The following is a 27,140-nucleotide window of genomic DNA, read 5'->3' on the forward strand; positions in this document are numbered from 1 at the left end:
AGTCTCCTGTAACGTAGCAGTAGTCTCCTATAACACACGCCCCACTAACAGCCCAGTCTTACTGTAGAGCGGTCTCTAGTAATGAAAGCTTGATTGAAAAAAAATTAAAAAGTCTAAAAAACAAAGAAAAAAAAAAACAACCCTTAAGGTGGGTTGATAGGGTGCAAACTCTGCGAAATGATTTGATTAGGGCCATGTCGGGTCAGGTGTGCAGGAACAGACCAGCCCACAGGACTCTATTCCCCACCCATCACATCTGTCACCCCCGTTCCCCCCTCTCCAGACGGTGCTGGGACTCACCATATCCCTCGGGCAGGTCAGGAGGGGTGTGTAGATGCGTTCTGCTCATGTAATTCCTGTGTCGCTGTGACCGCACTCTCCTTTCCACGATGCGGGGGTCCGAGCTCTGGCCGCTGGTGGCTCCGTTGGTCCCTGTGATAGGCGTGTTTTCATCTACAAAACAGCTCAGAGGCCTCCCGGGACTGGAGTACTCCGATGCCGGCCTGGAGGGGGGGGGGGGTGACACCATCACAGAGATAAACATTTTGATGAACCGATATGATCACAGTAAAGATTGAGCACCAAAAGGAGAGCAAAACGCAGCAAAACCAACCAGCGCCATTACACTCAACATTCAGGAATTGAGACAATGTGTTTGAGGAAACAAAGGAGATCTATTGTGTGAAATACTCTGAACTATGACATCACCACCAGCCTGTAGAAGGTGCAGACCCTGAATCTGACATCACAATGCTTGACGTGTTACTGAACCCACAACATGCAGTAAAGCACGCGTGTTATATTCATAGAGTGAAACTCCACTTTAAATGGACTCTGGGGAACAAATACCAAATAAATCTGCATTGAGATTCACTGCCTGGAAAATGACAGGACAGGTTAGGCCAGTGTTGGTGAGCGCAGCAAGGGGCCCCTGTGTTCCGAAGTGTGTTACTGGCAGGATAAACACATTAAAAGAAATTCAAATAAATACTGAAAAATTAAAACCAATGCAACCATCACATCTAAAAACTGCAAAACATTCAATTTCTGTTCTTGGGTTTAGATGTTCATTATTAATAAGAACCATAAATGAGGGACCGGCTCTAGGGGACCAGTCAGTCACTAAAACAGGAGGACGGGGGGAGGGGGGATTGCTACTAACACCACTTGGGTGCAGGGGCGCACTGACCATTTGGAAACTTGGGCACTGCCCGAGGGCCCGGGGTCAGTAGGGGGCCCCATGAGATGCCCCTGGTACCTTTTTCCTAGGCTTTTTTGAGTTTGGGCAAGGACACAGGGGCCCCATGATCCCCTATTGCCCGGGGGCCCCATGAGTTGTCAGTCCGCCCCTGCTTGGGTGTTGATTTATAAAGTATTGAAGTTGACTTTCTCCAAACATTCACTGGCGGAGAATCAACCACTGCCATTTATATACCTCATGGACCTGAAAGATCCACTTGCTGTGAATCAACTTAAAGTCAGATTTGCTGCTTTATAAATAGGCCCCTTGGAGTGGAGCGCCACACTCTGCAATTCCAGACCCCATCGAAAACCAAAACACACACATTCTCACGTCATTATTATACATGATTTACCGTATTTTTCGCTCCATAAGACGCACTTTTTCCCCCCCAAAAAAGGGGGGAAAATGTCAGTGCGTCTTATGGAGCGAATATAAAGCGGCCGGTCTGGTATTTCTGCCGCCACCATGTCAGAATACCGGGCCGGCCACTCAGCTGTTGTCTCCTGCAGGGCCTTACCTGTTCCTCGCTCCAGCGCTGCACAGTCTTCCCGGGCCGGCTTCTGTGACAGCCGGGTGCCCACTGCGCATGTGCTGCGCTTTGTGAATGATCCGGTGTCTTCTGGGACACATGACAGGTCCCAGAAAACGCCGGGCCATTCACAAAGCGCAGCGCTTCTCGCGCATGCGCAGTGGGCACCCGGCTGTCACAGAAGCCGGCCTGGGAAGAAGGAAGGAAGGACAACTCCGCGGAAGTGGGAGCGGGTACCTGTCAAATTCAGTTACCCGCTCCCCCTCCCTCCCCAAAGGTCAGCAGTCTCTGGTCATTCCCTGCACTGTCTGCAGTCTCTGGTCATCTCCTGTACTGTGTCCGCAGTCTCTGGTCATCCCCTGTACTGTGTCCGCAGTCTCTGGTCATCCCCTGTACTGTGTCCGCAGTCTCTGGTCATCCCCTGTACTGTGTCCGCAGTCTCTGGTCATCCCCTGTACTGTGTCCGCAGTCTCTGGTCATCCCCTGTACTGTGTCCGCAGTCTCTGGTCATCCCCTGTACTGTGTCCGCAGTCTCTGGTCATCCCCTGTACTGTGTCCGCAGTCTCTGGTCATCCCCTGTACTGTGTCCGCAGTCTCTGGTCATCTCCTGTACTGTGTCCGCAGTCTCTGACCATCTCCTGTACTGTGTCCGCAGTCTCTGGTCATCTCCTGTACTGTGTCCGCAGTCTCTGGTCATCTCCTGTACTGTGTCCGCAGTCTCTGGTCATCCCCTGTACTGTGTTCGCAGTCTCTGGTCATCCCCTGTACTGTGTCCGCAGTCTCTGGTCATCCCCTGTACTGTGTCCGCAGTCTCTGGTCATCCCCTGTACTGTGTCCGCAGTCTCTGGTCATCTCCTGTACTGTGTCCGCAGTCTCTGACCATCTCCTGTACTGTGTCCGCAGTCTCTGGTCATCTCCTGTACTATGTCTGCAGTCTCTGGTCATCCCCTGTACTGTGTCCGCAGTCTCTGGTCATCTCCTGTACTATGTCTGCAGTCTCTGGTCATCCCCTGTACTGTGTCCGCAGTCTCTGGTCATCCCCTGTACTGTGTCCGCAGTCTCTGGTCATCCCCTGTACTGTGTCCGCAGTCTCTGGTCATCTCCTGTACTGTGTCCGCAGTCTCTGGTCATCCTCTGTACAGTGTCCGCAGTCTCTGGTCATCTCCTGTACTGTGTCCGCAGTCTCTGGTCATCTCCTGTACTGTGTCCGCAGTCTCTGGTCATCTTCTGTACTGTGTCCGCAGTCTCTGGTCATCTCCTGTACTGTGTCCGCAGTCTCTGGTCATCTCCTGTACTGTGTCCGCAGTCTCCGGTCATCTCCTGTACTGTGTCCGCAGTCTCCGGTCATCTCCTGTACTGTGTCCGCAGTCTCCGGTCATCTCCTGTACTGTGTCCGCAGTCTCCGGTCATCTCCTGTACTGTGTCTGCAGTCTCTGGTCATCTCCTGTACAGTGTCCGCAGTCTCTGGTCATCTCCTGTACAGTGTCCGCAGTCTCTGGTCATCTCCTGTACAGTGTCCGCAGTCTCTGACCATCCCCTGTACTGTGTCTGCAGTCTCTGACCATCCCCTGTACTGTGTCTGCAGTCTCTGACCATCCCCTGTACTGTGTCCGCAGTCTCTGGTCATCTCCTGTACTGTGTCCGCAGTCTCTGGTCATCTCCTGTACTATGTCCGCAGTCTCTGGTCATCTCCTGTACTGTGTCTGCAGTCTCTGGTCATCTCCTGTACTGTGTCCGCAGTCTCTGGTCATCCCCTGTACTGTGTCCGCAGTCTCTGGTCATCTCCTGTACTGTGTCCGCAGTCTCTGGTCATCTCCTGTACTGTGTCTGCAGTCTCTGGCCATCCCTTGTACTATGTCTGCAGTCTCTGGTCATCTCCTGTACTGTGTCCGCAGTCTCTGGTCATCTCCTGTACTGTGTCCGCAGTCTCTGGTCATCTCCTGTACTGTGTCCGCAGTCTCCGGTCATCTCCTGTACTGTGTCCGCAGTCTCTGGTCATCTCCTGTACTATGTCCGCAGTCTCTGGTCATCTCCTGTACAGTGTCCGCAGTCTCTGGTCATCTCCTGTACAGTGTCCGCAGTCTCTGGTCATCTCCTGTACTGTGTCCGCAGTCTCTGACCATCCCCTGTACTGTGTCTGCAGTCTCTGACCATCCCCTGTACTGTGTCCGCAGTCTCTGGTCATCTCCTGTACTGTGTCCGCAGTCTCTGGTCATCTCCTGTACTGTGTCCGCAGTCTCTGGTCATCTCCTGTACTATGTCCGCAGTCTCTGGTCATCTCCTGTACTGTGTCTGCAGTCTCTGGTCATCTCCTGTACTATGTCCGCAGTCTCTGGTCATCTCCTGTACTATGTCTGCAGTCTCTGGTCATCTCCTGTACTGTGTCTGCAGTCTCTGGTCATCTCCTGTACTGTGTCTGCAGTCTCTGGCCATCCCTTGTACTATGTCTGCAGTCTCTGGCCATCCCTTGTACTATGTCTGCAGTCTCTGGTCATCTCCTGTACTATGTCCGCAGTCTCTGGTCATCTCCTGTACTGTGTCTGCAGTCTCTGGTCATCTCCTGTACTATGTCCGCAGTCTCTGGTCATCTCCTGTACTGTGTCTGCAGTCTCTGGCCATCCCCTGTACTATGTCTGCAGTCTCTGACCATCCCCTGTACTGTGTCTGCAGTCTCTGGTCATCCCCTGTACTGTGTCCGCAGTCTCTGGTCATCTCCTGTACTGTGTCTGCAGTCTCTGGTCATCTCCTGTACTGTGTCCGCAGTCTCTGGTCATCCCCTGTACTGTGTCTGCAGTCTCTGGTCATCTCCTGTACTGTGTCTGCAGTCTCTGGTCATCTCCTGTACTATGTCCGCAGTCTCTGGTCATCTCCTGTACTGTGTCCGCAGTCTCTGGTCATCTCCTGTACTGTGTCCGCAGTCTCTGGTCATCCCCTGTACTATGTCTGCAGTCTCTGACCATCCCCTGTACTGTGTCTGCAGTCTCTGGCCATCCCCTGTACTGTGTCTGCAGTCTCTGGTCATCCCCTGTACTGTGTCTGCAGTCCACTGGTTCAGAATATTTTTTTTTCTTGTTTTTCCCCTCTAAAACCTAGGTACGTCTTATGGTCAGGTGCATCTTATGGAGCGAAAAATACGGTATATAGCGCCAGCAGTTTGTACAGAATTTATAACATAAATTAAAGCAGAAAATGCTATCCTGCGTGTCCGTGCACACATGGGCCTTTATCAGTGTTTTTTTGGCAGGGGTGTTTTCAGGCTGAAAAAAAAAAAACAAAAACACAAAACAAAACCCAAACAAAAAAAAAAAAACAAAACCAAAAACAAAAACACCAAACAAAAACAGAACTACAGAGGAGTTTTTCAGATGTAAAAAATCTCTAACACCGTTAAATGCCGCTAGGCGCGTTTTTGAGCCTCAAGCATTATTTTCCGCAATGGACACGCCGTGTGGCTCCACGCAGAAGATTTTCTCATCTTCACGTAGCTCACGTTTAGCTTGGCCAAGAGCATGTTTGTGCTCCACGCAGATGAAACATCAAATGGCGACTAAACTGCACAATGACTGTTCAGGGGTGCATTGTGGGAAAGTGGGAGTTAAAAATAGAGAGTTTTTGTTTTGCTGCAAAAACGTGGCCAAACTTGTGTTTTTATGCGGCTTTCTACATCTACCGCTAATGGCGTTTTTATAACATCCTTTGTGTGCGAGGCCTAAAAACGCCGTTACCTACCAACCTAACCCCACCCAGGACCCCAATTCACAACAGTAACTCCTAGTCCCCCGTGATAGCTTTACGGTTCTGGCAATACACACTGCAGGAACAACTAATAATAAAAACACGCCAATACATGCTGGTAGGGTAAGCAGCCCTCGTATGTGTCCACACGTGAGCCAGGGACCTCAGATTGTATGATCCATGAGGACTGGGACTGAGGTGTATGTACATGCTGGTAGGGTAAGCAGCCGTCGTATGTGTACACACGTGAGCCAGGGACCTCAGATTGTATGATCCATGAGGACTGGGACTGAGGTGTATGTACATGCTGGTAGGGTAAGCAGCCCTCGTATGTGTACACACGTGAGCCAGGGACCTCAGATTGTATGATCCATGAGGACTGGGACTGAGGTGTATGTACATGCTGGTAGGGTAAGCAGCCCTCGTATGTGTACACACGTGAGCCAGGGACCTCAGATTGTATGATCCATGAGGACTGGGACTGAGGTGTATGTACATGCTGGTAGGGTAAGCAGCCCTCGTATGTGTACACACGTGAGCCAGGGACCTCAGATTGTATGATCCATGAGGACTGGGACTGAGGTGTATGTACATGCTGGTAGGGTAAGCAGCCCTCGTATGTGTACACACGTGAGCCAGGCACCTCAGATTGTATGATCCATGAGGACTGGGACTGAGGTGTATGTACATGCTGGTAGGGTAAGCAGCCCTCGTATGTGTACACACGTGAGCCAGGGACCTCAGATTGTATGATCCATGAGGACTGGGACTGAGGTGTATGTACATGCTGGTAGGGTAAGCAGCCCTCGTATGTGTACACACGTGAGCCAGGCACCTCAGATTGTATGATCCATGAGGACTGGGACTGAGGTGTATGTACATGCTGGTAGGGTAAGCAGCCCTCGTATGTGTACACACGTGAGCCAGGGACCTCAGATTGTATGATCCATGAGGACTGGGACTGAGGTGTATGTACATGCTGGTAGGGTAAGCAGCCCTCGTATGTGTACACACGTGAGCCAGGGACCTCAGATTGTATGATCCATGAGGACTGGGACTGAGGTGTATGTACATGCTGGTAGGGTAAGCAGCCCTCGTTTGTGTACACACGTGAGCCAGGGACCTCAGATTGTATGATCCATGAGGACTGGGACTGAGGTGTATGTACATGCTGGTAGGGTAAGCAGCCCTCGTATGTGTACACACGTGAGCCAGGGACCTCAGATTGTATGATCCATGAGGACTGGGACTGAGGTGTATGTACATGCTGGTAGGGTAAGCAGCCCTCGTATGTGTACACACGTGAGCCAGGGACCTCAGATTGTATGATCCATGAGGACTGGGACTGAGGTGTATGTACATGCTGGTAGGGTAAGCAGCCCTCGTTTGTGTACACACGTGAGCCAGGGACCTCAGATTGTATGATCCATGAGGACTGGGACTGAGGTGTATGTACATGCTGGTAGGGTAAGCAGCCCTCGTTTGTGTACACACGTGAGCCAGGGACCTCAGATTGTATGATCCATGAGGACTGGGACTGAGGTGTATGTACATGCTGGTAGGGTAAGCAGCCCTCGTATGTATACACACATGAGCCAGGGACCTCAGATTGTATGATCCATGAGGACTGGGACTGAGGTGTATGTACATGCTGGTAGGGTAAGCAGCCCTCGTTTGTGTACACACGTGAGCCAGGGACCTCAGATTGTATGATCCATGAGGACTGGGACTGAGGTGTATGTACATGCTGGTAGGGTAAGCAGCCCTCGTATGTGTACACACGTGAGCCAGGCACCTCAGATTGTATGATCCATGAGGACTGGGACTGAGGTGTATGTACATGCTGGTAGGGTAAGCAGCCCTCGTATGTGTACACACGTGAGCCAGGGACCTCAGATTGTATGATCCATGAGGACTGGGACTGAGGTGTATGTACATGCTGGTAGGGTAAGCAGCCCTCGTATGTGTACACACGTGAGCCAGGGACCTCAGATTGTATGATCCATGAGGACTGGGACTGAGGTGTATGTACATGCTGGTAGGGTAAGCAGCCCTCGTATGTGTACACACATGAGCCAGGGACCTCAGATTGTATGATCCATGAGGACTGGGACTGAGGTGTATGTACATGCTGGTAGGGTAAGCAGCCCTCGTATGTGTACACACGTGAGCCAGGGACCTCAGATTGTATGATCCATGAGGACTGGGACTGAGGTGTATGTACATGCTGGTAGGGTAAGCAGTCCTCGTATGTGTACACACGTGAGCCAGGGACCTCAGATTGTATGATCCATGAGGACTGGGACTGAGGTGTATGTACATGCTGGTAGGGTAAGCAGTCCTCGTATGTGTACACACGTGAGCCAGGGACCTCAGATTGTATGATCCATGAGGACTGGGACTGAGGTGTATGTACATGCTGGTAGGGTAAGCAGCCCTCGTATGTGTACACACGTGAGCCAGGGACCTCAGATTGTATGATCCATGAGGACTGGGACTGAGGTGTATGTACATGCTGGTAGGGTAAGCAGCCCTCGTATGTGTACACACGTGAGCCAGGGACCTCAGATTGTATGATCCATGAGGACTGGGACTGAGGTGTATGTACATGCTGGTAGGGTAAGCAGCCCTCGTATGTGTACACACGTGAGCCAGGGACCTCAGATTGTATGATCCATGAGGACTGGGACTGAGGTGTATGTACATGCTGGTAGGGTAAGCAGCCCTCGTATGTGTACACACATGAGCCAGGGACCTCAGATTGTATGATCCATGAGGACTGGGACTGAGGTGTATGTACATGCTGGTAGGGTAAGCAGCCCTCGTATGTGTACACACGTGAGCCAGGGACCTCAGATTGTATGATCCATGAGGACTGGGACTGAGGTGTATGTACATGCTGGTAGGGTAAGCAGCCCTTGTATGTGTACACACGTGAGCCAGGGACCTCAGATTGTATGATCCATGAGGACTGGGACTGAGGTGTATGTACATGCTGGTAGGGTAAGCAGCCCTTGTATGTGTACACACGTGAGCCAGGGACCTCAGATTGTATGATCCATGAGGACTGGGACCGAGGTGTATGTACATGCTGGTAGGGTAAGCAGCCCTCGTATGTGTACACACGTGAGCCAGGGACCTCAGATTGTATGATCCATGAGGACTGGGACCGAGGTGTATGTACATGCTGGTAGGGTAAGCAGCCCTCGTATGTGTACACACGTGAGCCAGGGACCTCAGATTGTATGATCCATGAGGACTGGGACTGAGGTGTATGTACATGCTGGTAGGGTAAGCAGCCCTCGTATGTGTACACACATGAGCCAGGGACCTCAGATTGTATGATCCATGAGGACTGGGACTGAGGTGTATGTACATGCTGGTAGGGTAAGCAGCCCTCGTATGTGTACACACGTGAGCCAGGGACCTCAGATTGTATGATCCATGAGGACTGGGACTGAGGTGTATGTACATGCTGGTAGGGTAAGCAGCCCTTGTATGTGTACACACGTGAGCCAGGGACCTCAGATTGTATGATCCATGAGGACTGGGACCGAGGTGTATGTACATGCTGGTAGGGTAAGCAGCCCTCGTATGTGTACACACGTGAGCCAGGGACCTCAGATTGTATGATCCATGAGGACTGGGACCGAGGTGTATGTACATGCTGGTAGGGTAAGCAGCCCTCGTATGTGTACACACGTGAGCCAGGGACCTCAGATTGTATGATCCATGAGGACTGGGACTGAGGTGTATGTACATGCTGGTAGGGTAAGCAGCCCTCGTATGTGTACACACATGAGCCAGGGACCTCAGATTGTATGATCCATGAGGACTGGGACTGAGGTGTATGTACATGCTGGTAGGGTAAGCAGCCCTCGTATGTGTACACACGTGAGCCAGGGACCTCAGATTGTATGATCCATGAGGACTGGGACCGAGGTGTATGTACATGCTGGTAGGGTAAGCAGCCCTCGTATGTGTACACACGTGAGCCAGGGACCTCAGATTGTATGATCCATGAGGACTGGGACTGAGGTGTATGTACAGCGCTGTGTACAATTAATGAGCAATATCAATATCTGTAATAAATATTTAAAAAACTAAAAGAAAATAAAACAAAAATTGGTAATAATGAATTTATTCACAAAAATTGACCACGCCCCCAAAAAAGGAATAGTCCCTTACCTACCACCCTAACCCCGCCCAGGACCCCAGGTCATCTAACCTCGGGTGGCCCTTACACAGTCCCAGCAATACATAGAGCGGAGTGATGGTGGTCACACTTACCGGGTTGGGCGCTCCCACTGGGTGGTCCGGGTGATGTGGTTTAAGTACTGGATGCGCCCCGAGGCGGTCCGTCTTTCCTCCCAGCTACGATCCAGACACGGGAGAGATAAAGCAGTGAGTGCTATTTCCAGGAAACCCAGGCCGGGCCTTATAGTGTGGCCGCCAAGACAAGGGAGAAAATAAGCAGGTGTGATATGAATTATGAGGCTAGCAACGGGTGGTGGGCTTTGCTGAAAGGTCGGAGGTCAGAGTGGGCGACAGGGCTTCTTCCATCCAGGTTTACTGGACACAGATCAAATCTGATTGGACGGGAAATGGTGGGCTCACCCCAATCAAATCCCAGATGTTATCTAACAGCAGCAAGAAAATAAAACCTTATTGGTTGCCAGATGCACAGCCTCGGACCTCTATATAACCTGGGAAACTGGGGGGTTAAAGGGTTACTCCATCCAAAACTGAGATTTCTGCTCCTGTAGTGTGGTGACATCGCCAGTTCCTGTCCCAGTTCCTTGGGGTGTTCCCAATCAACCTGCTACCATCTTCCTATTGTAAGAAGTTACACACCCATCAGGGAGCCCCTCATAATGGGCACAGGGATGGTGGGAACCCCTCAATGGGCACAGGGATGGTGGGAACCCCTCATAATGGGTACAGCGGGTGTACAGACCCGGGAACTCGGCACAGAGATGGTGGGAACCCCTCATAATGGGCACAGGGATGGTGGGAACCCCCCGATGGGCACAGGGATGGTGGGAACCCCTCATAATGGGCACAGGGATGGTGGGAACCCCTCATAATGGGTACAGCGGGTGTACAGACCCGGGAACTCGGCACAGAGATGGTGGGAACCCCTCATAATGGGCACAGGGATGGTGGGAACCCCTCAATGGGCACAGGGATGGTGGGAACCCCTCAATGGGCACAGGGATGGTGGGAACCCCTCAATGGGCACAGGGATGGTGGGAACCCCTCAATGGGCACAGTGGGGGTACAGACCTGGGACATAGAACAGGGATGGTGGGAACCTCTCATAATGGGCACAGTGGGGGTACAGACCCGGGAACTCAGCACAGAGATGGTGGGAACCCTTCATAATGGGCACAGGGATGGTGGGAACCCCTCATAATGGGCACAGCGGGTGTACAGACCCAGGAACTCGGCACAGAGATGGTGGGAACCCTTCATAATGGGCACAGGGATGGTGGGAACCCCTCATAATGGGCACAGCGGGTGTACAGACCCAGGAACTCGGCACAGAGATGGTGGGAACCCTTCATAATGGGCACAGGGATGGTGGGAACCCCTCATAATGGGCACAGCGGGTGTACAGACCCAGGAACTCGGCACAGAGATGGTGGGAACCCTTCATAATGGGCACAGGGATGGTGGGAACCCCTCATAATGGGCACAGCGGGTGTACAGACCCAGGAACTCGGCACAGAGATGGTGGGAACCCTTCATAATGGGCACAGGGATGGTGGGAACCCCTCATAATGGGCACAGCGGGGGTACAGACCAGGGAACTCGGCACAGAGATGGTGGGAACCCTTCATAATGGGCACAGGGATGGTGGGAACCCCTCATAATGGGCACAGCGGGTGTACAGACCCAGGAACTCGGCACAGAGATGGTGGGAACCCTTCATAATGGGCACAGGGATGGTGGGAACCCCTCATAATGGGCACAGCGGGGGTACAGACCAGGGAACTCGGCACAGAGATGGTGGGAACCCTTCATAATGGGCACAGGGATGGTGGGAACCCCTCATAATGGGCACAGCGGGTGTACAGACCCAGGAACTCGGCACAGAGATGGTGGGAACCCTTCATAATGGGCACAGGGATGGTGGGAACCCCTCATAATGGGCACAGTGGGTGTACAGACCCGGGAGATCACACTAACAGCGTCCCGGAGAGACAGAAGAGACTACCATGGGGTTTACCTCTCCAGCATCTCCCAAACACTGAAATATCAGTCCTGGCTGTAATGTGGGACAATTTGAACCCGTGATTAGGTGAACGCACTCTGACTCCGCCTTTCAGCAAGACTAAGCTCAGAACAGCACAAATCATGTGACAGATTCCACAGACAATAGGCACACACAGCGAGTCTCACCACCCCGGGTCACATCTATTAGACAGGTTAATACAGCAAGAAAGGAGAAATTCTTCATTTATTTCATGTCAGGAGAAGAGTCCATCCCCCCCCCCCCCCGCCGATCGATCTATCGCTCCGCCCACTTGTGCCACAGAACAGCCCACTTGTAGCCCCTGTGTAGCCGACACAGAACATCACGCAGATAAACCGCCGATCTGTCTGTGCCGGGACACTTCAAATGGGAGATTTCAAACCTCGTCACTTCCGTTTTGACAGATTCCTCCAAAGCAGCCCGTAGATCGATTATTTTCATTCAACCAGCAGGATGAACCAAAAAAAAAAAAAAGACAGACCCGATTCGCCCATCCACACAATGAAGGTGGACAGGGGAACCACTGCCACTGAGCTAACAGACGCTTTCCCCACCATCAGAACACAATGATCAGCGCTGGTGGCTATAGCTGGTGGTGCTGATCAAGCATCAATTACCCAACAGACTGGATGTACAGAAGTCGATCGGTAGAACAATGTCTGTACAACTAAGTTGCCCATACATGGACTTAAATTCATCCGGTCCCTGCTGAACTGGCCGAAATGTGAGCCATGTATGGCCGACGTGAAGTGGACCTGTAGTCCAGAATCTTACAATGGGAGAACAGGCAGGATTTTACAGGCAGGATTTTACAGGCAGGATTTTACAGGCAGGATTTTACAGGCAGGATTTTACAGGCAGGAGAGAGATGCTTTGTCTCTTCTGCATTGCATGTCCGCCCTGTACACTGATCCACGCACGCGCAGCTCACTATACAAATCCAGCAATGCCATATCTACCCGAGCTCCTGCGAGTGACGTCATCCCCCCTGCAGCCAATGAAGAGATCAGCAGCTGGGTGGGGAACTCGGGGACGTCCCATCGCTGGATCCGAGGTGAGTATTGCTCCACTTTAAGGGCTCATTCAGACGTTGACACCCATCCTCTGTGCTGAGCCGCTGTTTATTCTGCGTCTGCATTCACCTTGGAACTGCATTCACCTATCAGATGTGTTCATCCTGGAAGGTGAAAAGCCGTCCCACAATGAGGAATATCACCTGCCAATCGCACACTGGAGCTGCAGTGCTATTGATAACATATATATACACGCGATTCTGCATTTCGGCCACCTACCTGTGATGTCAATGGCTCCTTTACATGCCGATCAGCAGGTCCCGGCCAATAATTTACAGCCAGGACCCGACACTCGTTGGATCAAGTGACAGGAGACAGATCTGTGTTGGTACATAACATAGATCTCTCTGACAGCGGGGATGTGCCAGTATTTGTCTGCCTGCAGAGAGTACACAGCCATACAGCTAACCTGTGATTGCCCCGGATGTTAACCCCTTCCTGCCCGGGGTCATTAGTACAGTGTCACTGCATTTTATAAGTACTGATCACCGTATTAGTGTCACTAGTGATGCCAGCGTCAGATTGCCCGCCGTACTCACGGTCCTACTATAAGTCGCTGATCGCCGCCATTACTAGTAAATAAACAAATTCCTATATAGTGCCCCTAGTGACATAAATGCGTATTTCTCTTGTTTGAGAACAGCATTGAGAAGTACAGTGTTACTTGAATTGTATTCCACAATTTGCTGGTCTTCAGCTGACAGAAAGCGCAATCATTTAAAACTTTACGTAGTCTCAGAAATCTTTCATTAAGGTCTTCATGTTCTATAGTTTGAATACAATGACGTATATTATCACTGCATAAAAACATATTCCACACTTTTCTTTCCAATTCTTCCGGGAAAAATAAAAAAGGTTGATGTGTGGACATGGCTCATCTATCAGGAAACTCACAACCCTCGATCTACAGTCACTGTTGTGGGACGGCTCTTCACCTTCGACGATGAACACTGACTTTGGTTCCCATAGAGACAGAGAAGCCACATCAAGGTACCCCATTGTACCCACAATCACCTCATCTCAGGCAGTTACAAGCTCTGCCAGGTTTTCACTGCTGGTTGAAATATCACCAATTACACTGACAGGAAGGAAGCAGAAATCTTCTCAGACAAAAAAAAAAAAACAGACTACCCCCAACCCCCCCACACCCCAACAAGCCCACAGAGAAAAGTCAGTCAGTGAGGTCACCCCAAGCACAGGCAGCTGAAAAGACACCAGCAAGGCACACTAAAAATCCTTCTTAAAATATTGCACACGCAGCACTGATGGTGCGACGAATTGGAGTAAATTCTTATTGGTCTGAAGGTGAACGGAGATTTTCTATTGGCTGCCTGTGCTCTGACCGGTGACCTTCCTGTCCGATGTTACGTGTTAGAAAAACATAGAAGGAAAACAAAGCAGGCTTCTCTCACCCATCAGGTAAGTCGTTGTCAAAGAGACGGCTACAGTCCACCACCTGCCCGCCGGTGCCGATCCGGTCCCGGGACTGGAGGCTAACTGCAAGAGAACAAAGAAACTGACCATTACACCACAGGAGCCAATCAATTCCGTCTCCAGACTGCCAAATATTGGACATTCCACATGGACTCCAATCTGTCTGTCCATAGCTTGTGACATCCAACCTGCGGCTCCGTACAGCCCCTCCTCCCCCAATGACTGAACATAACCTTGTAGTCTGTAAACTGGGAACACCACCAAGCTCCTAGTATTGAGTATTCCCAACCCTGCCCTCCAAGAAGACTATCCACACTAGAAGGGCGATGATATTTTATGTCACGTAACCCTCTGCTCTGCTTTCCCCTCTAACCAGACAACCCCAAAACAGTCTCTGCGACACCCCTTCCCATATCACGGTGGCCTATAAACTGGGACCACCACCAAGCTCCTAGTATTGAGTATTCCCAACCCTGCCCTCCAAGAGGACTATCCACACTAGAAGGGCGATGATATTTTATGTCACGTAACCCTCTGCTCTGCTTTCCCCTCTAACCAGACAACCCCAAAACAGTCTCTGTGACACCCCTTCCCATATCACGGTGGCCTATAAACTGGGAACACCACCAAGCTCCTAGTATCAAGTGATCCCGACCCCGCCCACCATGATGACTATATTCACTGGAAGGAGGATGATATCTTAGGTCTTATAACCCTCTGCTTTTCTTCACCTCTTCCCCCCACAATCCCCTCTAAGTCTCTGTGACACCCCTTCCCATATCACGATGGCCCATAAACTGGGACCACCACCAGGCTCCTAGTATCAAGTGCTCCCGACTCCGCCCACCATGATGACTATATTCACTGGAAGGAGGATGATATCTTATAACCCTCTGCTTTTCTTCACCTCTTCCCCCAACAATCCCCATTAAGTCTCTGTGACACCCCTTCCCATATCACGATGGCCCATAAACTGGGACCACCACCAGGCTCCTAGTATCAAGTATTCCCAACACCGCCTACCAAGAGGACTATCCTTACCTGGAAGGAAGCAATGTATTATGTCCCGTGCTTTTCTTTTATCTCCGCCTCCGAAACCCTCCCCCGTCAATTCTGTGACTCCACCCTACCAGGTCATCGCAGCCAACCATGAAGACACAGAGATTGGCCCCTAGGGGATGGGAGGGACCCTAGGAGGGGTATGGAGGATGAATTCTGCATCTAGCCACCAACAGTCATCCAAAGTATAATATTTCTTGTTGACTGAAGCCTTTAGAATTTAAAGGGAACCCATAATGGTAGAATGGAGCCAACCCCTCCATGAAAAGGTCAGCTGCCTGGTTGCTATGTTGCTCCTCTGCCTTCGGGGCTTTCGAGTCATTGACCTGAACAAGCATGTGGGAAGTGAAGTCAGAGCTCCTGATAGACATCTTTGTTCTGGATCAGACAACATAGGTTCCACAATGGACAATGACTGCCTATAGGTATGGTCATGACTTGTGTGCACTTACCTACTATCTGGCCCCGAACGGTGTCATTGTCATTGGGGCCAAGCTTGCATAAATCCAGCCGCTGATCTATAGGAGAGAAGAGAGTCAGACAGATCCCGCCAGGAGCCAATCACTGGGTGTTAATAATGAAGATGGACTTCAGCCAAGACAAGGCTTTGTGGAAGAGGATATCCCACAGCCCCGCCCCCGAAGGACTATGGTTGTTGCACAGCTGAAGTCACATGATCACCACACAGCACTCTGTCTACTCACAGCCCCACCCCCAAAGGACAACAAATCCTGACATCACAATTTTGGTGCATGGCTGAAGTCACATGATCACTGTACAGTCCTCCGGGAGCAGGGCTGTGAGTAGACAAAGTCCTGACATCACATGATTGGTGCACAGCTGAAGCCACATGATCACTACACTACACAGCAATCAGTCTACTCACAGCCCCACCTCTGAAGGACTACAAGTCCTGACATCACGATTGGTGCATAGCTGAACCCACATGATCACGGCACAACACTCCGTCTACTCACAGCCCCACCCCTGAAGGACTACAAGTCCTGACATCACAATTGGTGCATAGCTGAACCCACATGATCACGGCACAACACTCCGTCTACTCACAGCCCCACCCCTGAAGGACTACAAGTACTGAAATGACATTATCGGTGCACAGTTGAAGTCACATGATCGCGGCACAACACTCCATCTACTCCCAGCCTCAGCCCTGAAGGACTACAAGTACTGACATCACATGATCGGTGCACAATTGAAGTCACATGATCACGGCACAACACTCCGTCTACTCACAGCCCCACCCCTGAAGGACTACAAGTCCTGACATCACATGATCGGTGCACAGTTGAAGTCACATGATCACGGCACAACACTCCGTCTACTCACAGCCGGTATCTTTGAGGCGGTTGATGGCGTTGGAGAGGAGCCGCACGCAGCCCAGGAACCCGGCGCCCTGCTTCTTGTGGATCTTTTTATGGTTCCATACACTGATGGTAATGGAGTCAGACTTCCCGATGTACCTGAGGAGGGAATGGGAACAGAAGATGAGATGATGGCCACCACTGAACGGTTACTGCTTGCCTTCTCATTCAGGGACACCAGGAGAAGGAAACACACAAAGCCCAATACTGCAGATCTGCATCAGTTCAAGGACTTCGCCACACCTGCCACCCTGACTATACCTGCCTGTCCCTCTACTACCACCCCTACCAAGGACGACTCGTAACCACGCACCTGAACACCCCATCCATGGGCCTGCAGGGGAGATCATGTGATATCTCCATCCATACTATAGGCAGCATGGATGGATGAATCTGCCGTGGTGGCTACTGTATCAAGGCAGCCACAGCACCAGTATCTGCCTGAATGCCCACAGAGTGGCTGGATCTGATTGGATGAAGACACTGTACGGATGGCAATTGTCTACTTGGCTCCTTATATTTTTGCAAATTGAAACGCGTTGAGCCGGGTGGCTCCGACAGGGCCAGCAAACACTTAAATTGTCAACCATGTGGCGGGAATTAGCCAAAATTTGTTTGTGCGCTATCAGCCTGAGAGTGCAGTACTATGGCACCGCCGTGTTAGAGAGGGGCCCGCCCACCAGCCACATTACAGCACCCACTGCGTTACAGGAGGGCCCCCAATTGTCTCATAACATTACGGGGGGCCCGCCCACCAGCCACATTACAGCACCCACCGCGTTACAGGAGGGCCCCCAATTGTCTCATAACGTTACGGGGGGCCCGCCCGCCAGCCACATTACAGCGCCCACCGCGTTACAGGAGGGCCCCCAATTGTCTCATAACGTTACGGGGGGCCCGCCCGCCAGCCACATTACGCTACAGGGTGGGGCCCGCCCGCCAGCCGCGGTACGCTACAGGGAGGGGGGGCCGCCCGCCAGCCGCGGTACGCTACAGGGAGGGGGGGCCGCCCGCCAGCCGCGGTACGTTACAGGGAGGGGGGGCCGCCCGCCAGCCGCGGTACGCTACAGGGAGGGGGGGCCGCCCGCCAGCCGCGGTACGTTACAGGGAGGGGGGGCCGCCCGCCAGCCGCGGTACGTTACAGGGAGGGGGGGCCGCCCGCCAGCCGCGGTACGTTACAGGGAGGAGGGGCCGCCCGCCAGCCGCGGTACGTTACAGGGAGGGGGGCCCGCCCGCCAGCCGCGGTACGTTACAGGGAGGGGGGCCCGCCCGCCAGCCGCGGTACGTTACAGGGAGGGGCCCGCCCGCCAGCCGCGGTACGTTACAGGGAGGGGCCCGCCCGCCAGCCGCGGTACGTTACAGGGAGGGGCCCGCCCGCCAGCCACGGTACATTACAGGGAGGGGCCCGCCCGCCAGCCACGGTACATTACAGGGAGGGGCCCGCCCGCCAGCCACGGTACATTACAGGGAGGGGCCCGCCCGCCAGCCACGGTACATTACAGGGAGGGGCCCGCCCGCCAGCCACGGTACATTACAGGGAGGGGCCCGCCAGCCACGGTACATTACAGGGAGGGGCCCGCCAGCCACGGTACATTACAGGGAGGGGCCCGCCCGCCAGCCACGGTACATTACAGGGAGGGGCCCGCCCGCCAGCCACGGTACATTACAGGGAGGGGCCCGCCCGCCAGCCACGGTACGTTACAGGGAGGGGCCCGCCCGCCAGCCGCGGTACGTTACAGGGAGGGGCCCGCCCGCCAGCCGCGGTACGTTACAGGGAGGGGCCCGCCCGCCAGCCGCGGTACGTTACAGGGAGGGGCCCGCCCGCCAGCCGCGGTACGTTACAGGGAGGGGCCCGCCCGCCAGCCGCGGTACGTTACAAGGAGGGGCCCGCCAGCCACGGTACATTACAGGGAGGGGCCCGCCCGCCAGCCACGGTACATTACAGGGAGGGGCCCGCCCGCCAGCCGCGGTACATTACAGGGAGGGGCCCGCCAGCCACGGTACATTACACTACAGGGGGGCGTCTGACAGGTTATAACGTGCTGAACATTAATACACCGCGCTCGGAGTTGAGCTCCAGGCCAAAGGCTACTCCACGGTTCTAATACAAAAGGTGTTTATCCTGGAAGAGGATTAGCGCTCAGCCACTTTTGGGATCCAGACATGCCTGCCAGACACCAACACGTGTTCCATGACCTGCCCAGCCTGTGATTGGACAACAAAGGAGCAGAAGCTTACATACGGCTCCTTTTTCTTGTAAGCATGAGCACAGGATGATTTTCGGACAGATCTGGGCACACACACTAGTCGTGTTAAACATTTACGGCTTTTTAATGCATAAAATGGGTATAACAGGCTGGAGTGCAGGATTAACAAGCGGCAACCAATCACTAATCCTGAAGCAGGAGGGGGGATTTCTGTACCCTTGCTTTGACCTCAAATCATATAACCTGCCACCCCGTATGACGGGAATCCAGCAGCTGAACAAACAGCACTGGCAGGCACCCCCCTGACCCGTGGTGGCTTTGTTGGGGACTCCGGGCGTGTATGGGGTCACCGCAGGAGCAGAGCCCAGGCGGAGGGATCAGGGAACAGAGTTCAGTTCAGGATACAGGAGATCTGAGACGTGCCACCGTTGGTTCATGCCGTCTTGTGTTAATTCTCCGGCACACGAAGTTCGCCCAGTCGGGAACACAAAACACAAGCCTGCGAACAGGTCCAGCGCCAAGATAAACGCTCTTTTTTTAGCAAGTAAATCCCCTGTAATCTCCCGGTAAACATTCCTGTAGACTCTCCGGCTCGAGCAGGTCTGACCAGGGCAGCAAATAAAACTCAGCTAAATATGTCCGTGCTGAGCCAGCCACACAGTCTGTGCTGGACCCACTTCCAGGGACCCCCGCTGACCCGGAAACTACACACGGACCCCCCAGGATTCCCAGGGGAAAGCCAGCCGTATGGTTTTAATACAAATCCACATAATGGCCACACACTGGAAAGAATCACTATTCTGGGGGTCAGCGTGACAAACAGGAGACTATTAAATGATGTAGTTCAATGATTCACAATGGATTCTGGGTATTACTATGCATCCAATCACAGCCTCCTGAAGGGTGACAACACTAAAGAGCCTGCCATTAATTCACTGCAATGTTGTCACCCCAAGAAGTTGTTTGGCCTACAGGGCTGTGTCGCTATGCACACTGAGGTGGAGGGGTCATCAGTGTTGTCACCAACAAGAACTCTCCCCCTCACGGACAATCGGCACAAGACATGCATTTAATGAGCTGCTAAACACAGGGCGCCCCCTAGGTTCCCTCCTCCCAGATCAGGTGGAGGAAAGACCCCTGCCAACCCCGTGATGTGACAGAGCAATGGCCACCCGCCTATGAAAGCACTAAGCATCGGACTTCTCCACCCTGAACAGGACTCAGACTTCTCCACCCTGAACAGGACTCAGACTTCTCCACCCTGAACAGGACTCAGACTTCTCCACCCTGAACAGGACTCATACATGCCATCCAACTGCTACCACCTATGGAAGTGCCCAGCATCAGACTTCACCTTGAGAAGTTCCACCATCTAAGCAAAAACTCTGCTTACTGATTTCACAAATAATGCGATACAAATACACGGACAACAGGACATTGAAACTATAGAAATGCATTCGTTTCCAGAGCTATGTATTAGAAAAGTAATGACAAAGCAAGCCAACATTCAAGGGGGTCACCCTTTACCAAGCCAACATTCAAGGGGGTCACCCTTTACCAAGCCAACATTCAAGGGGGTCACCCTTCACCAAGCCAACATTCAAGGGGGTCACCCTTTACCAAGCCAACATTCAAGGGGGTCACCCTTTACCAAGCCAACATTCAAGGGGGTCACCCTTTACCAAGCCAACATTCAAAGGGGTCACCCTTTACCAAGCCAACATTCAAAGGGGTCACCCTTTACCAAGCCAACATTCAAGGGGGTCACCCTTTACCAAGGTCACCCCAGGTGACCAACATTCAAGGGGGTCACCCTTTACCAAGCCAACATTCAAGGGGGTCACCCTTTACCAAGCCAACATTCAAGGGGGTCACCCTTTACCAAGCCAACATTCAAGGGGGTCACCCTTTACCAAGCCAACATTCAAGGGGGTCACCCTTTACCAAGCCAACATTCAAGGTGGTCACCCTTTACCAAGCCAACATTCAAGGGGGTCACCCTTTACCAAGCCAACATTCAAGAGGGTCACCCTTTACCAAGCCAACATTCAAGGGGGTCACCCTTTACCAAGCCAACATTCAAGGGGGTCACCCTGCACCAAGCCAACATTCAAGGGGGTCACCCTGCACCAAGCCAACATTCAAGGGGGTCACCCTTTACCAAGCCAACATGCTGGGGTCACCATTCACCAATGTTCTAGGGTCACTCATTACCAAGCCAACATTCTGGGGTCACCCTTCACCAATGTTGTAGGGTCACCCTTCACCAATGTTGTAGGGTCACCTTTTACCAAGCCAACATTCTGGGGTCACCCTTCACCGATGTTCTAGGGTCACTCATTACCAAGCCAACATTCTGGGGTCTCCCTTCACCGATGTTCTAGGGTCACATTACCAAGCCAACATTCTGGGGTCACCCTTCACCGATGTTCTAGGGTCACTCATTACCAAGCCAACATTCTGGGGTCACCCTTCACCAAGCCAACATTCAAGGGGGTCACCCTTCACCAAGCCAACATTCAAGGGGGTCACCCTTTACCAAGCCAACATTCAAGGGGGTCACCCTTTACCAAGCCAACATTCAAGGGGGTCACCCTTTACCAAGCCAACATTCAAGGGGGTCACCCTTTACCAAGCCAACATTCAAGGGGGTCACCCTTTACCAAGCCAACATTCAAGGGGGTCACCCTTTACCAAGCCAACATTCAAGGGGGTCACCCTTTACCAAGCCAACATTCAAGGGGGTCACCCTTTACCAAGCCAACATTCAAGGGGGTCACCCTTTACCAAGCCAACATTCAAGGGGGTCACCCTTCACCAAGCCAACATTCCGGGGGTCACCCTTTACCAAGCCAACATTCAAGGGGGTCACCCTTTACCAAGGTCACCCCAGGTGACCAACATTCAAGGGGGTCACCCTTTACCAAGGTCACCCCAGGTGACCAACATTCAAGGGGGTCACCCTTCACCAAGCCAACATTCAAAGGGGTCACCCTTTACCAAGCCAACATTCTGGGGTCACCCTTCACCAATGCTGTAGGGTCACCTTTTACCAAGCCAACATTCTGGGGTCACCCTTCACCAAGCCAACATTTTGGGGTCACATTCAGACAATACACATACAGATTGCGGGAACAGAAGCAGCCAATGAAGGGAGGGTATCCTGTGTCCATATCCCACCCCCCTTACCAGTAATATTCTCACTTGAGCATTGACTGATGGGAAGCAAAGAGGTACCCTGACCTCCAGCACATTAGGGGGCAGAATCGCGGAGCCCCAAGTATCGGGGGTGTCTCTTATTCTGCTTTCCTCATTATACAGACACGACTCCATAGTTCTAGTGCCCCCATAACTGTCCATTCACAGCGGCGTGTCATCCCTCGTGTATCTGCGGGAGGATCACACACAACACGGGTAATACACGGGAACTGGAGGAACCAGTCTGCTCTGTCTGGCGGGTCGGAGAACAATACCTCCACTGTCCTCTTCCCGGCACCATGCGGGAGGTCACATCTGTGTACAGTTTCAGATGGTTTGTCTGATCTCCTCCGTGACCCAATCATGGCCATGAACACGCCGTGTACCAGACACCCCACAACTGACCTTTCAGTGGTTTGGCAGGAATGCCCCCCGTGTTTCTCCCACCCATGGGGACTTTGGTGTGCAGTTTTCTGCCATTCCCAGAGTTCCTGGCTCTGAACAGCCACTTCTGAGTTCCCAAAATTCCTCTCGGGGGTTTTTATCAATTCAGGCCAGAAAGTATGGAACATCCAGACTCCACCTATAACTGAAAGTCACTTGTGGGAGGGCAAGCCCTTCAGAGCAGAATACTCCCCCAATAAATCAGCAATGAGATGGACTTGAAGTGCACATGGAGCCCAACAGTCAACTTCTGGTTTACTTCCCTTTTGGTCAGTTAAATACAATTAAATCATCCTGCTACACCTGTTTAGTGGAAAAAACTGTTGATCCTGCCAGAAATCCTGCCAGCTGATGATGGTGCTCAATGTTTTTAGTTGCCCTTGCCCTGTTCCGAGCTATCCTTCCAGGACTACAGAACACCTCCTCCTATGTGATGCAGAAGAGAAGGGGGGGGGGGTTGTATTCCTGTCTTGATGACAATGCTGCCCATCCAGAGATACAGCACGGTGAATGTTGTCACCTTAAGAGACAGTGTGTTACTGACAGGATGACCAGGTGAAAAAGGGAAAAAATCCTGAAATAGAAAAACTAATGCAGCCACCATCAAAGGACTGGCATATGAAGTTTTTGGTTTTGGGCTTAGATACACTTTAACTGCAAACCACCCATCTTAACCCCTTGGAGCCGGCGCCTCCTGGCCCTTTAAGGGTTTCAGAAGCCGGGAGGCGGGGCTATAGGGTCATGTGACCGCCGTGATTCACCGTCACATGATCGGGAAAGGTCCTGATCGAAAGAGGAGATCAGGACCTCTCCGTGAGTACCGGACACGTGCGCTGGGAGGTCCAGCTTTCTGCTTCTGATGACACCCCACATCCCAAGCAGAGGAACAGTAGGTGTGGCCGCCTGCTTCTCACCTCCCCCCCCCCCCCCCCCGCTCACTTCCCCACCAATAAAACGATTAGGCTGAGTGAGGCTTCCTGGAGGACTTACAGGTCATAATGCTGGTTCCACTTGGGGTCCAGGGTGTTCTTCACCGTGTCTGTAGAGTGACATTGCCCAGACCCGTCCACTACCACCTTGGCAAAGGGATCCGGGAGCCCTGCAGTTGGGGGAAAGAGAGAAAGCAGATAACGCAGCCGGCCTTCGAGCTGAACACAAAAGTCACATGTAAAGAGATGTCACACGACTTATCCCAGGCTGGCCACATCGAGGCCCAGCAACCCATCTCAGTGGTAATGAAGGAGGTGAAGCCAAACGTTTACATAGGAAGAAGCTGGTGTGACCTCATCCTTGAGGAGTGACAACGTACCGAGTGATCTGCCACTTCCTGTCCAATACATGTCAGCGGAGACAGGAAGTGACCTCAATCCCCGCCCCCCTGGAAGTCTTCCTGAGATGAGAGACAATTGCTGGAATAATTAAGTGTTCTCACGTGGCGACCTCTTCCTGTTATTACGTCTTGTTGCCTGGCGACCTCTTCCTGTTATTACGTCTTGTTGCCTGGCGACCACTTCCTGTTATTACGTCTTGTTGCCTGGCGACCACTTCCTGTTATTACGTCTTGTTGCCTGGCGACCATTTCTGTTATCTCACATATATATTCCTATTATAGCCAAATTTACCCCCCTAACTCCTCCCACATTTACCCCCTAACTCCTCCCACAGTGTTTACACGACATAGACAGTAATATACGGAAACGTGCGGATTGTTCCCGATTGGTGTTCTATTACTTTGTGGAACGTTTCGCCGAACGGTTCACAAAATATCGCCGTTTTTGTGGTGAAATTGGTCCCATAGGAATGAATGGCGGAATGTTCAACACTACAGTGGGAGCTGACAAATCAGGACATGATTCCTGAACTGCCGTCACTCCCTCATTGTCCCGCCCACCTACACAAATCTTATGTCACAACGTTCAGCTATCCCGGCTGCCACTAAAAATGTCCACGGCTAAGCCATAGTCCTGATAGTCACAATATGACCATTTGTTTGCAACTCATCCACCCATTGACATTCATTGAAACTCCACTCTAGCCACCTCAAATGTGAAGGGCAATTTCTAAACTGCGACTGTGCCTTCATTTGTAAGCTTTCAGAGACATACTATGTATCAAAATGTAGGTCTGGGTCTTGTGATTCTCACAATATAAAGCTCTTCGGTGTAGGATGTATAATTTGTAAACTACAACCGTTTGAAGATGGCAACTGCCAGTGAAGTGAGCAAGTTGGAGCAGTTTGTTTTCTCTGCCCTTGCTGTAGAGTTGCCATAGGAACCCAGGTGTGTGAGTTGCCATAGGAACCCAGGTGTGTGAGTTGCCATAGGAACCCAGGTGTGTGAGCCGGCAGCAGAGTGACCAAACCTAGAGTGTGAGTTGTAGACTGCTGGAGGAGGAAAGAACACGTCACACAATTCCCCAGAAATTGGAGCTTTTCTTCTAAGAATTATATCAAAAGAATATTTCAGGCTCCCCCCCCCCACCAGAGATCTGCCTGTTGCCCCCCAGAGTCCCCCACACACGGGGCCCACCAAGTCACAACACAAAGGAGAACTACGGTGATACTCACTGAAAAAATCCTTCTTCACCAGATTCTTCGCACACAGCACTGCAAGAGAGCAAAAACATGAAACGATTAATGAGTGCAACAATGTAACAGTGTCCAGGATATCAACACTTCTAATGAGTGCAACAATGTAACAGTGTTCAGGGTATCAACACTTCCAATGAGTGCAACAATGTAACAGTGTTCAGGGTATCAACACTTCCAATGAGTGCAACAATGTAACAGTGTTCAGGGTATCAACACTTCCAATGAGTGCAACAATGTAACAGTGTTCAGGGTATCAACACTTCTAATGAGTGCAACAATGTAACAGTGTTCAGGGTATCAACACTTCCAATGAGTGCAACAATGTAACAGTGTCCAGGATATCAACACCTCTGAGTGCAACAATGTAACAGTGTCCAGGATATCAACACTTCTGAGTGCAACAATGTAACAGTGTCCAGGATATCAACACTTCTAATGAGTGCAACAATGTAACAGTGTTCAGGGTATCAACACTTCCAATGAGTGCAACAATGTAACAGTGTCCAGGATATCAACACTTCTAATGAGTGCAACAATGTAACAGTGTTCAGGGTATCAACACTTCCAATGAGTGCAACAATGTAACAGTGTTCAGGGTATCAACACTTCCAATGAGTGCAACAATGTAACAGTGTTCAGGGTATCAACACTTCCAATGAGTGCAACAATGTAACAGTGTTCAGGGTATCAACACTTCTAATGAGTGCAACAATGTAACAGTGTTCAGGGTATCAACACTTCCAATGAGTGCAACAATGTAACAGTGTCCAGGATATCAACACCTCTGAGTGCAACAATGTAACAGTGTCCAGGATATCAACACTTCTGAGTGCAACAATGTAACAGTGTCCAGGATATCAACACTTCTAATGAGTGCAACAATGTAACAGTGTTCAGGGTATCAACACTTCCAATGAGTGCAACAATGTAACAGTGTCCAGGAGATCAACACTTCTAATGAGTGCAACAATGTAACAGTGTTCAGGGTATCAACACTTCTAATGAGTGCAACAATGTAACAGTGTCCAGGATATCAACACTTCTAATGAGTGCAACAATGTAACAGTGTCCAGGAGATCAACACTTCTAATGAGTGCAACAATGTAACAGTGTTCAGGGTATCAACACTTCCAATGAGTGCAACAATGTAACAGTGTTCAGGGTATCAACACTTCCAATGAGTGCAACAATGTAACAGTGTCCAGGATATCAACACTTCCAATGAGTGCAACAATGTAACAGTGTTCAGGATATCAACACTTCTGAGTGCAACAATGTAACAGTGTTCAGGATATCAACACTTCCAATGAGTGCAACAATGTAACAGTGTTCAGGATATCAACACTTCCAATGAGTGCAACAATGTAACAGTGTTCAGGATATCAACACTTCCAATGAGTGCAACAATGTAACAGTGTTCAGGATATCAACACTTCCAATGAGTGCAACAATGTAACAGTGTCCAGGATATCAACACTTCTAATGAGTGCAACAACGTAACAGTGTTCAGGGTATCAACACTTCCAATGAGTGCAACAATGTAACAGTGTTCAGGATATCAACACTTCTGAGTGCAACAATGTAACAGTGTCCAGGATATCAACACTTCTAATGAGTGCAACAATGTAACAGTGTCCAGGATATCAACACTTCTAATGAGTGCAACAATGTAACAGTGTCCAGGATATCAACAATGTTATCAAACTAAGGGAAGCACACAGGGTGAGGGGGGGGGGGGGGTTAAAGTAGACCTCCACTGACACAGGAAAATAAAGGGGAACCAATCAGGACAGAAAAGACAAATAGCTGAAAGGCTGATGCACATTTCCTGGGGAAAGGGCTGCTCTCTGCAGAGCTGCTCACATAGGAGAAGGCCTGGACACCTGATCAGATCTCCTCACATGTCACATGACCAGCACTGGAGGGAGACCAGAGCAGCATTTACACCAGGAGAGACATTTCATCTGACGACTCATTACGCCTCCAT

General features: G+C 51.4%; 1 protein-coding gene across 1 annotated transcript; it reads right to left on the reverse strand.

Moving 5' to 3' along the window:
- Positions 1-244: 244 nt before the first annotated feature.
- LOC149428660 (E3 ubiquitin-protein ligase SMURF2-like) lies at positions 245-27,140 on the reverse strand. The gene is made up of 8 exons (XM_089667141.1): positions 27,133-27,140; positions 25,130-25,239; positions 23,554-23,662; positions 16,680-16,813; positions 15,785-15,850; positions 14,252-14,336; positions 9,798-9,881; positions 245-503 (listed from the first exon to the last, which is right to left on the reverse strand). Exons 1-8 carry the CDS (start codon positions 27,138-27,140, stop codon positions 260-262), a joined length of 840 nt encoding a protein of 279 aa, XP_089523267.1. The 3' UTR covers positions 245-259.

The sequence above is a fragment of the Staurois parvus genome, unplaced genomic scaffold, assembly GCF_062004578.1.
Source record: "Staurois parvus isolate SC_StPar_1 unplaced genomic scaffold, SC_StPar_1.0 ptg003054l, whole genome shotgun sequence".
Taxonomy (NCBI): Eukaryota; Metazoa; Chordata; class Amphibia; order Anura; family Ranidae; genus Staurois; species Staurois parvus.

Excerpts from the sequence above, each read along its gene's own strand:
- LOC149428660 (XM_089667141.1), bottom strand. Across the intron at positions 15,851-16,679 it reads CCGCCTCAAAGATACCGGCT|ATCAGCGGCTGGATTTATGC; the intron begins GTGAGTAGACGG and ends TCTCTCCTATAG. Across the intron at positions 504-9,797 it reads CAGTGGGAGCGCCCAACCCG|GCCGGCATCGGAGTACTCCA; the intron begins GTAAGTGTGACC and ends CCCCCCCTCCAG.